We start from the raw sequence: 12234 nt of genomic DNA, 5'->3' as shown, positions 1-12234 counted from the left end.
GACTTGGAAATGAGGAAGATTCATCTTTGTGAGTTCAAACTCAGCCTCAGGCACTTACTAAATGTGTGGCCCTGGGCCAGTCACTTAATCCTATTTGCCTCAGTTTCCTCATCTGTAAAATAACTAGAGGAGGAAATTGCTAACCACTCCAGTATCTTTGCCAAGAAACCACCAAATCAGGTCATAGAGAGTCAGTCAGACACAACTGAAAAAATGACCAAACAACAAATGCCATCATCCCAATAGCAATGGAATAATGAAATGGGTTACTTTAGAAACGGTGAGGCTGTCAATCTGGGTCAGGGTTTCATGGAGGGAGTTTGGGTGGCAACGTTGCTAATCATTACCTTTTTTTTTCTGCAGTCCTGACGAGGAGGAATATGAATGTCTAAGATGGAAACTTCCACCTCAACCACTGCTGCTGAGAAGAAAGAAGCCAAAAGTACAATTCTGGAGGGGAATGGTTTTACTGACACAGGAAAGAAGGCCTCTCCCTTAAACGTGGCTGAGGCGGTGGCGGCAGCAACTGCCCAAGGAGGTACTTTATCCTTTGCACACTTTGAGAGCAGCAGGGGTGTTTTTCATTAGCCTGTTAGAATTTAATTAGAATGGTGGCAGATGTCATCAGGCCAGCATGCTGATTTTATGGAGGGAAAGAGAGAAGGAGGGCTCTGCTCTGGGGGATTCCCAAGCACCCTGACTGACAGTCTGAGAATTTTTTCCCACTCATAGGAGGCCATCTGCGATCTAAGAGAACTGGGCTGTCCCAATGGGACACTTCCCAGTGGGGCTTTGGGATATCTGGGCACGATTCTCATACTTTTGACAGAGGAGCTGTTTAGGGAGATCTGCTTGCTGGCCACCCCTCGGCTGTTTTGGAAAGCAATTGTCTCCTGGTTCTCCAGGCTGTAATTAAAGGGTCAGGTATGGGATTGGGTATCCTTAGGTGAATTTCAGGCCAAGCTAATTATAACAGAAGGGCTCGAAGAACCGCAGCCTCTTATTTTACTGTCTAAAAGAGAAATACTCTATGGTTTCCACTTGTCGGTGCCAATATCCCTTTGGGAAAGTTTGGCGGCAGTTCGGAGACCTCCCCTTGTTTCTGGGTAGTCCATCTGGAAGCCACAAAACTATTTCTGTTCTGTCAGGAATGGAAAGACCCAGATTGCTTCCACTCTCCCATTCATTTAGTCATGCGGAGACAGGAGAGATGCAGGAATAAAACTGCTTTAAAGTGACCAGACAAATAGTGGCCACTTGGCTTAGGTTGCAAACTTTAAAGTGAAGCAGGTCTAGGCAGGTCCTCCTTTCCCCACTCACTCACTCCCACTTCCTGACATTTGGTTGGGGGAACAGCAAGTTGAAGTGGCGATGTATGAAGCTTCTGTGAAGGAAAAGCCCACAGAGGCTCTGAGTCAAAATAGCATTGTTGTTGGAGTATATATTTTAAAATGATCAGGAGAAAAGAAATCTTGGAGGCAGGAGGACCTGGGTTCAGGCTCTGCTATTGACACCTAATATCATAAGCGACCCCGAGCCAGTCATTTAACTTCTTGTTTCCCAGCAGCTGAGACCACAAAGTAGATGTCATTCTGGAGTTCACATATTTTTGTTGTCATTTTTCGGTAGTATCTGACTCTTGGTGACCCCATTTGGGGTTTTCTTGGCAAAGATACTGGAGTGGGTGGCCATTTCCTTCCCTTCTCCAACTCATTTTACAGGTGAGCATATTGAGGCAAATGGGGTTAAGTGACTTGCACAGAGTCACTGGTAAGCATCGGAAGGCAGATTTGATTCCCAGCACTCTATATCCACTGTGTCACCAAGCTGCCCATTCTGCACTAATAAAGGACATTTCCGTCCTGGGAGTTCCCTAGATGAGCTTGAGCTTACAACCCTGCTCCCATCTTCCAAAATAAAAAGGAGAGAGAAAGCTGGGATAAATATTTCATGCCAAAAAGAGGGTAAGTGATGGCCATCAGTGACCCAAGAGTAGGGGGATAAATTAAAATGTCTAAACCCATGAGAAAAGACTTCTCAAAGGGTTCTTTCAAAACCACTGCATCCCTAGCATCTGAAATGCCCTTTCATGCAGCATAGTGCGGAGACTCTCAAAACTCCTGTCTTCACGTCTTACCTGTTCTTGCCCCCCCATTTGTGACCTGGATCTGGCTTATTTACATTATACAAGGTGAAGGACCCTTCTCTAGTGCTGGAGTTCCAAAGAAACCAGTAAAGGCACCGAGGAGCGGATACTTTCCCTCATTAGGTTAGAACATCATCTACTGGGGTCCCTTGCTTATTTCAAACTCTGGACTGGAGGATGCCTGCCAGGGCTGAGTCTCCCTTTAAGTGTCAAGTCACATTATACATGAGACCTTGAGGCTCCATTCAGGCTATTCAAGGAAAAGACTGTTTTTTGGAGGGGAGGGGGGTGAGGGGTGGGGGAGTATCTTTGGTAGCAGATACTGTATTGTTGTCACAGCCCTGTGTAGGGAGTCTGAGTCAGGAGTGTATGCATGTTTAGGATGTTATTATTGTTGAAACTGAAATAAATATTCAACCCCCTCTTTAACTATAGTCTGCTTATTGGGGATGAAGTAATCTGATAAAAAGCAGGCACTCTCTTCTCTTCTGCTAACAGAGCCCCTTCTTATCTAGTCCCTGTCCTTAGATACTGAGGCTATTTGTTGCTCAATGGTTAGCTACAGTCCTGTCATGTGGCAGAAGGAATTGGGACAAAAAGTGTTTAGAGAGTTGACATCTAATTTAGCAGATAGGCTCATTTTTTCCTAAGCAGGTTCTAATAGAGTATATTTATAAATTAAAAAAAGAGGAAATAGTTTTCAACTATCAACTCCTAGGTCAAGCGTGTTGGAAGTAAACATACATTCTGAATCATATGAGAAATGTTATGAATTAAGAGAATGGAACTGTACATAATGCTGTTATATATATTTAAATTTTTATTTTTATATATTTATTTATAAATGTATTCTTTTATAATATAGTTATGTACATAACTGTACATAACACTAGTTTATTCTCTCCCCTTCCTCTTTTAAAAACCTTAAAATTTTATTATATGTAAAATATTAATATAGGACTAGGATATAATAATATTAATATAATTATGTTATATGATAATACATAATATAAATACATATAAATATAAAAATTAAATTAAATTTTTTTCCTTCTATCTTAAAATCAACACTGTATATAGGTTCCAAGGCAGAAGAGTGGTAAGGGCTAGGAAATGGGGTGACTTGCCCAGGGTCACATAGCTAGGAAGTGTCTGAGACCACATTTGAACCCAGGACCTCCCATCTCTAGTCCTGACTCTCAATCTGCCCAGCCCTCTATCTGGCCCTCCTCTAAATCTTCTAAAGATTTAGTGAGTTTTAAAAATAAAACATAAGAATGGAAACAGAAAATATACAAAGGAAATCTATGAGAGTCAAACCACTGACCAGAGTAGCGAGGCTTTCTGAAAATCCACAGAGGCGACAGTGGCTCTGGCCGTGGTTATACAGTGGAATACTCATATGTGTAATAGAAGATATATTGAGTACTTGTTGTGTGCCAGGCACTCTGTGGCCCTGGCCCTGAGGAAGTTATAGTTTGGTAGGGACACATATACATTCACACACACACATCTGGCTATCCCTGTGTGCATGCATCTACCCCATCACACACATCAGTGAGGCTAGATAAACCTGTGTGAACACGTAGCTGCAAGGAGGCAGGGTATTGTTCCAACCATCATCTTAATTGGGCAAAATGCTATTACAAGGGCCACAGGAAGGAAACACCTCTTTTGTCAGTTTCTAGGGTTGATCCAGAAAATCTTCATGACAATATTGTTCTCAGGGACTTTAAATGAGGGTGTAGAAGGCGAGCTTCTCAGGTTTGGAGAGGATACAACGATGGTGAGGATAACTGCCATGTTGAATGACAGAGGCTCCAAAAAGATCCCAGAATACTACATTAAGGGGCAGTTATGTGGCTAGGTGGACAGAACACAGGCCTGGAGTCAAGAAGACCTGGGTTCAAATTTGGCTTCAGATTCTTTCTAGGTGTGCGATCTTGAGCAACCCCAGTTGTCTAGCCATTGCTAGCTACTCTTTTGCCTTAGAATTGGTAAATTTGCATCCACAATGAGGTCAGTTTCCAAAGAGGCATCCCCACTGAAGTCAAGGATTACTTAGACACCAGAGCATAAGGTTCCAGCCACTGAATCATACCAAGTTTCAACTGATTTACCAATTTGAAATCTTTCCAAATGTTTTGGTTCTTGTTGTTGTTGTTGTTGTTGTTGTTGTTTTTGCTTACTTATTTCTACATAACTGAATGGACTCAAGTTTTTAAAAAATGATAGATGTAAATCCTAATAAATCTACTAAATCCTGGCCCTCTAATGTCGATTCTAAGGCTGAAGGCAAGGGGGATTTTTTAAAAATAGAAAGAAAAGAATACTGCATTCAACTGAGTGAAATGAATTTTAACTGGGAAAAATGCAAAATTCTATGGAACTTGCATGCAAAAGAATGGCTTCACATGAACAGGAACTAGATCCTGTAGTTTCACACTCACATGTACTCATAGACTCCAGTACTAGCTAGATAGTGATGAGCAGGAAAAAGGTCTAGGGACTTCACAAGCTCTGATTAGAGCCGACAGTGTCACTCCAGCAGTCAAGCAAGATAACGTAATCCTAGCCTGCTCTGAGAGAGGCACAGTGTCCAGAACAAAGGAAGTCATCATTCTACTTCAGCAGGGATATACACAAGCTGGAGTTAGTCCAGAAGAGATAACCAGGAAGGTGAGAGCACTTGAGGATGTGGCATCTGAGGACTGATGGAAGGAAATGTAGATGTTTAACTCAAAGAAGACTTTGGGGGGAATATGATGTCTTTCTTCAAGAATTAGATTTGTTAGGAGGAAAATGGATTAGATTTATTCTGCTTGGTCTGGTGGGCAAGAACTGGAGGCAGAAAGTGGAAATTAAGAAGCAGATTTTGGATTTTGTGTTAGGACAATTTTCCTAACAATGAAAGTTGACCCGCAAAGGAATGGTCTGGGCTGTCTTTGGATGTTGGGTGTTCTCTCCTCTTGACTTTCAAGGAGAGATTGGATGATGACATGTGGGGAATGTTTTAAGGAAGACTCTAGTTCAGAGATGCATTGGCTTAAGAGGGTCTTTGAAGTTCCTTCCCACTCCTTGATTCTCTTTTCCAAGACGTAGTTCTTGAGTTAGATTATGAAAGAAGAAAAAGATTTTAATATGCACAGTGATAGGGCAAGGAGTGTACTCGAGATGGATGGGACTTCTTCAAGCAGCCATGTGGTGCTGTGAATAGAGAACTGAGACTGGAGTTAGGAAGACCTGAGTTCAAATCCAGCCTCAGACACTTACTAGTTATGTGACCCTGGTCAAGGTCCTTAACCCTGTTTGCCTCTGTTTTCTCATCTGTAAACTGAGTTGGAGAAGGAAATGGCAGACCACTCCAGTATCTCTGCCAAGAACACTTCAAACTATGTCATGAAGAGTTGAAAATGACAAAACAACATCGATGAGACCTTTTGAGCAAAGGCAGCGAAGTGGAGAGATGCCAATTTTGTTTGGGAAATAATGAGTAGATCAGTTTGTTTAGAGCCCAGGATTCAGACATTTCAGAACAAGATATAGTAATTACCCACCTCTCTGAAAAGTGTGGGTGATGCTTGCCTGGGGGCAAAGACTCAGACCAGTCAATTTCCACGATTTCCCTGTTAACCTTTTAGTGTCCCTTTGGTCCAATTTTTCTATGATTTGCAAACCTTCTGCTTTCTGCTTCATAACATCAGTGATTCCTTCAAAGTGTACGACGTTGTCTCTTGCATTTGCATCAGGCTGTCTGCTTTAGAATGAATGATTTACAAGCCTAACATTTCTTGTCTTATTACCAACTAAGTCTAGAAGTCGGGAAGGGAGTGTTTGAAGATGTCAGGAGAGGTGTGATGAAAGTATTATGTAATGAGATATAAAGAGCAAATCCTACAACTCGGGCAGGAGAGATGTGTTAATAAACTCCTTTAAAATACCCCACGGTACAGTCAGCCCCAGACCCAGGGTAGACCTTATATGTAGGTGGCTCTCTACATGATGACATGGATTAAAGGCCCCCTGCCCCCAAATACCCCCCCCCAATGTGTCACTGAGCCCAACCTTCCACCCTTCCTTCTTTTGGCACCCAGAAACTTTCTCCCTTACCAGATTTCTCTACTAAACCAAAGACACCCCCTGGCAGGGGTTGATGTGACCAGAGAGGAATGAATAGTTTAGCGTGATCCTTTGGATGAGGGTTGGGTTTATGGCAAAAGCAACCATGGAAGTTATTCGTTCAGGTGAGCTGGGTTGGGATGCCCAGTAAAAATGAAATTGATCTAGGGGGCAGCTAGGTAGCTCAGTGGATTGTGTTATAGGAAAAATTAAGTTAATATGTATTAGTTTACCTTTTTTGAGAGAGTCAGGTCCAGAGATGGGAGCTCCTGTCTTCAAACCTGGCCTCAGACACATCCTAGCTGTGTGACCCTGGGCAAGTCACTTAACCCCCATTGCCTAGCCCTTACCACTCTTCTGCCTTGGAACCAATATAATCAATACATAGTATTGATTCTAATATGGAAGGTAAAGGTTATTTTAAAAATGAGATTAACCTAATTGATGTAAAGAGGAAGACTAGATGACTTCTCTATGGTGAATTTCATTGCAGTCATTGATTCTGCCATTATTAACTCATGATCCTTAGCCAGGAGCTATTTTCCTATGTATAGGTAGACTTTGTGACCCAAAGTCTAAGTAACTGAGTTTTCTTAAAATATAGTAATATATGTTCTTTTCACATAGAATGGCCCTTAAAATATTGCAATGCTTCCTTGCATTTTTTTTTACTTTTGAAAATGGCGTCATATTTATTATCTCATTGGATTCCCCACAGTGTCACATGCCAATGAGGAAACTGAGGTCCAAGACCTGAGGTAAAGTGACTTGCCCAAGGTTTCATAGCCAATGAGGTTGTGGCTGCACCAAGGGGAGAACCTAATTCTTCCAGGCCTTGGGTTTCCCCACCTGGTTATTATGGTTCCCAGCACACTGGAAAGTGCCAGATATACACACTAGAACTCATTTCCCCTAGCAAAGCAAAGAAATGCCAAAAGAAAAAGGACTATTGTGTGTAGAACTTGAAACACTCGTAAGCACACACATCCTAAAGTTAGATTTAAGTGTCTTCTAAAAGCAGCTTATGAGAGGAAAGCTGGGCAAAGCCATCCATGGTAAGTATTTCCCCAGACCTCCTTAGCTGCTGGTCCAACACTCTGGATTCCATAAATCCTTAAAAACACATTTTGGCCCAAGGATCTTTCCCCCCTTTAATTTTAAAAACTCTGTAATTTTAAAGGCAATTTAATTCAGATGTTTCTCATTCGTTCATATAGAAACCATCCAAATGCTGTCGTGCTTCTCCCCGTCCCGCCCCCCCAAAAAGGGTCTATTCTTGCCAAAGCGATTTTGGAAACTCTCGCTCCTTTTAAAAAAAAAAACTGAATTCTATGTCCCTCAGCTGGGAAAGGGAGACTTTCCAGTTCCAAACTCCCAGGATTCAGGATGATTGAAAATGCTGAGGCTGTGAATTTGGGGGTGGAGTCTTGGCAACATGAAGACTGCACTCCCTTTGCCCTGTGATTAAGCATCTCCACGTAGAGATGGGAGTTAAATCCCAGCCTCAATGACATTTTGGACAGCACACCTCCCGATCTCAGATAGGCCCTCCTCGTGAGGATAATTGATAGGGAGAAATATTCTCCTGGGTGCCCAGGCCTAGAGGATGCTGATCAGGTGGAAGCCGAGTCTGCGAGCTTGAAAATTGTTACTCATCCACTGGAACAGCGTTGTTTACACTGGGCAGTCGGTGGTAAGGTACAAATTGAAGCTATTTTCATGCTTGTGGGCCTGTTATTCAGCAGTGCAGTTGCATGAGAAGTTGCTTTGGTTTGAGTCAAGAAGTGTGTCTGCTATTTGTACTTAGAACTCAAATGAACCTGATACTGTTCTCATAATGGCCTCTGCTTCTTGGTCCAAGTACACTACAGTCATCACTTATTTGTCACTGTGGAACTCGCCTGGTGAGCTCATGACAATGGGTTGAAGTTGATGCCAAATTATGCACAAAGTCTTTGTTCCATAAGATGTCCCACCAGGGTGTCCAAAACTTGCTTTGTTGTTTGCTTTTCCCCAGATCGTCCTGGGTTTCAAGACTTTCTTTACTGTTTCTTGATTGTAAATACACTTTTGTTCAGGCTTTATTAGGTGGGGAAATTATTCTCCTTGGACTTATTCTTGTAGCTATTTCCCCCCCTAAGATTTTAAAATCCTGTTTGGCAAATGACCCATTCCTGTTCTACATGTTGATAAGCTTGGGGCTGGTCCTTCAAAAAGCTCTGCTTTTCCTTCAGAACATTTTCCAAGTACTTGCCTCATGAATTGGGTCTCCAAGGGGCACTGGGGTTGGAAATTCTATGTAGGCTCTGGTGTCCGGGGTGATTACAAGCTCAGAGGGTAATTTGAGGTTTCCAAACGGATATTTCCCAGTTTATCAACTCCAAACTCCTTTCCTGGTCTTCAAAGTTACTTCATGGTCTGGCCCAAACTGACTGATCCCACCTTATGTCCTTCTACTCATCAGGACTTCTACCATCTACTCTGACCAGACTGATCTCTTCAGGGTTCCTCATGCCTTCTCTCCCAAATCCTGGGATGCCTCTCCTTTCAGATCCAAAATGATACTTAGCCATCCTTCAAAATACAGCCCAAATTTTACCTTCCATCTGGAATTCCTTACCCCTCTAGCCTGGGATAATAGCACTAACCTTCCAGGATTGTTTGAGGATAAAGGAGGTATCTGTAAAGTGCTTTGCAAACTTCAAAATGCTATGTGAATGCTAGCTATTATTATTATGACTGTTATTCATATTATAATAACTATAATTATATAATAATATATTATATTTACATTATACTATTATATTATATAATTATCATATATAATAATATATAATATTATAATGGTTATTATAATATTATTAATATTATTATGTTTTCCCTTACATTTTCTCTTTTCTAGGATAAACTGATTCTCAGATGGCCTGCTTTTCAGTCCTCTCACTATTTTGGCCACCCTCCTTCACAAGTTATTCAAATACGTATTTTGTGATAGATTGAGAATATGGAAAGAGTTGCAAGATTTAAAGGTATCTCTCTCAAACACAAAGATTCCAATGGCTTTAAAAGTCTAAGGAAAACAATGACTCCTTGAACCACCATTAACCATAAATATCATGTAGACTAATACTGTTTTTATACAGATAAAGAAACTGAGGCCTGGATAAGTGAAATCACTTTGTCCAAAGCCAAATAGTTTATTATTAAGAGTACAAGCCTAGGTCACCTCCCTCCTAGCCATTGCTTTTTTCTACTACCCCCAAGCCATGGTCACTGCCCATGGGGAGTAGGACATAGCATGCTCCCCTACATTGACACCCTTCCCAACCCAAACACCAACTTCTCAAATTGATGGTGTTTATGTTGGAAACATTTTTCTGACGTCTGGCTCTGTCAAAACTAATTTTAGCATTTCTAAAGCTTGGTAAAAATACAGCCTCATTACTTTGATGTCAGAACATAGTTTACTATTAGTATATTCTGGGGTTTATCATTTTAGTCATGTTTAACACGGCTACACCAGGCATGCACTATTAAATCTGGCTTATTTTACATTCCTGTCCGGAATTATTTATTTGTAACAATTTCCTCTCTATCAAAAGACACAGCTAATGCTGTGTTTTAATGTGTTATTTACACACAAAATAACCTATTTACAACTCAGTATGCGCTGGAGGGAGAATAGATGGGGCCCAGCTCCCTCCGTTCTGTTATATCGGAGTTTAACAATCTGGATTGCTAATAGAACCATTTATCATGGGGTGGTAATTTATTTTATGTTAGTGGCCCAGGTCTCACTGCCTCTGATCTATGGAAATACTTTGTATATAATGAAGTCAAACAAGTCACTTGGTGTGAACGCGGGAAGTCCTGAGGTAGGCCAAGAGGAATTCTAAGGCTAGTGCATGGGTTCTGCATAAATGGGTGGGCTTTATGAGAGGCACTAAACTTCAACTTCTAGGGCATCCTGTCGGGGTCAAGAGTCGGTGCCAAGGGGCTCCTTTGGCCAGAGGCAATAGAAAATCTGAATGACTTAGCTTAAAGCATGATTTAGCTTAGCATTTCCTTGGGAGGCAGACCCTGGGAGATGGGGTGAGGCCAGAGAAGGCATAAATGGGATAAGCGTGGCTCAGCAGACACCATCTACTCCTATTGGAATTCACTTTGGTGAAGACTTTGCAAGTTCCTTTTGAAGTGTTGGAGAGCATGGGAAATTGCTCAGTCCAGAAATCCTTACTGCATGTTAGGAAGGAGAGATGGGGAAAGGGTGAGATGGGTGATGGGAAAAAATTTGATAACTGAGATAGGGTTTGAGATAAGGGCCCCAGGATCATATGTTTAGAGCTGAAAGATACCCTGGAAGCCATCTAGAGCAATTCCCTTAATGTTGCAGGGGAGGAACTAAGCCTAGAGTTGTTAAGCAATTTACCCAAGGCCTCACATATGATGAACCAACTTTGAAGGTTGGATAGGAGAGCAGAGAGCATCAGAGGGGAGGGTAATCATGCAAGCCAAGGGACAGAGATGGGAACCTGGGTGTGTTAGGCATTTAGGAAAGATAATTAACCTGTCTAGACCTCAGTTTCCTCAACTGTCAGATACAAAATTTAGACATTATTTGATGTCTAATGTCCTTTCAAACCCTAAATCTATAATGTTATGACTATTCTTGCTGAAGGAAGGAGAGTAATGAATGGACTAGATGATCCCCCAATCTCAATTCTTACCCTGGGATTCAATTCAGTTTGGTTTTGAATACTTTTTTAGCATTGCTGTATGCAAAGAATGAGTTAAAGGGGAAGGGAAGGCATAATATTTCAATAAACCATAATCTTTGCCCTCTTAGAGGATATAATTTGGTAGGATGATAGAATGTTTATAAAGATAAATTTGGTAATAATTTAAAAAAACATCTAAGTGAGTTAGTGAAGTGCAAATAAATATGAAATGTGAGATCCTGGGGGGAAAGTTCATTATTGGCCTTCCCTAGGGGGTTAGCTTGGGCTTCCTAGATAACATGGCAGATCTATTGAGCTTTTAAAGATGCTTTGGAGGGGGCAGCTGGGTAACTCAGTGGATTGAGAGTCAGGCCTAGAGACAGGAGGTCCTAGGTTCAAATGTAACCTCAGACACTTCCCAGCTGTATGACCCTGGGCAAGTCACTTAACCCCCATTGCCTAGCCCTTACCACTCTTCTGCCTTGGAACCAATACACAGTATTGATTCCAAGACGGAAGGTGAGGGTTATTATGAAAAAAAATTAAAAAAAAAATAAAGTTGTGTTAGAATTCATTTATTACATAAAGAAGGAGTGGTAAGATATTTCTAGGCTTAGGGAACAATGGATGCAAAGGAATGGAGGTTAAAAAGTTGAGATCATCTTTAGATGAGAGAGTAGTCCAATTTGACTACAGCATAGAATGTTTGGAAAGAACCAATATGAAATAAAAATGCAAAGGTCATGTGGTTGCACATGGCATAAGACCTTGAATGCAGAGCAGCTAGATGGCTCTGTGGATTGAAAGTCAGCCCTGCAGTACGGAGGTCTTGGGTTCAAATTTGGTCTCAGACACTTCCTAGCTGTGTGATCAATCCTAGACAAATCACTTAACCTCAGTTGCCCAGCTCTTATTGCTCTTCTGCCTTGGAACCAATGGATTCTAAGATAAAAGGCAAGACTTTTTTTTAAAAAGAAAAACCTTGAATGCTAGGCAAAGAAGTCTGAACCTTACTGATTAGGCAATTGGTGAGCAGAGGAGTGACATGACCAGATCAGTGTGTAAAAGGTCTATTCCCTCCCTCTGAGATGATCTCTAATTTAGCCTATATTTTCCTCTTGGTACATAGTTGTTTGTGTATTGTCTCCCTGTTAGATTGTGAGCTCCTTAAGAGCTCCTTAAGTGGGATTTTTTTTCCTTTGTGCTTCTTTGCTTTGTTTTACTTTTCCTTGGATCTCTAGAGATTAGTAT

General features: G+C 41.4%; 1 protein-coding gene across 4 annotated transcripts in view; it reads left to right on the top strand.

Annotated features, from left to right (window-relative positions):
* Nucleotides 1-12234, top strand: part of GLI2 (GLI family zinc finger 2) — a 420094-nt gene that overhangs the window by 108132 nt on the left and 299728 nt on the right. For all 4 annotated transcript variants that reach the window (XM_007494044.3, XM_056793745.1, XM_007494045.3 and 1 more), the window contains exon 2: nucleotides 364-538. In XM_007494044.3, the coding sequence (XP_007494106.2) occupies nucleotides 385-538 (154 nt within the window). In that variant the 5' untranslated portion in view covers nucleotides 364-384. The remainder of the gene's footprint in view (nucleotides 1-363; nucleotides 539-12234) is intronic.

The sequence above is a fragment of the Monodelphis domestica genome, chromosome 4 (genome assembly GCF_027887165.1).
Source record: "Monodelphis domestica isolate mMonDom1 chromosome 4, mMonDom1.pri, whole genome shotgun sequence".
Classification (NCBI taxonomy): Eukaryota; Metazoa; Chordata; class Mammalia; order Didelphimorphia; family Didelphidae; genus Monodelphis; species Monodelphis domestica.
Note: the sequence above shows the minus strand (reverse complement) of the source record. Positions and strands in the feature narration are given on the sequence as shown.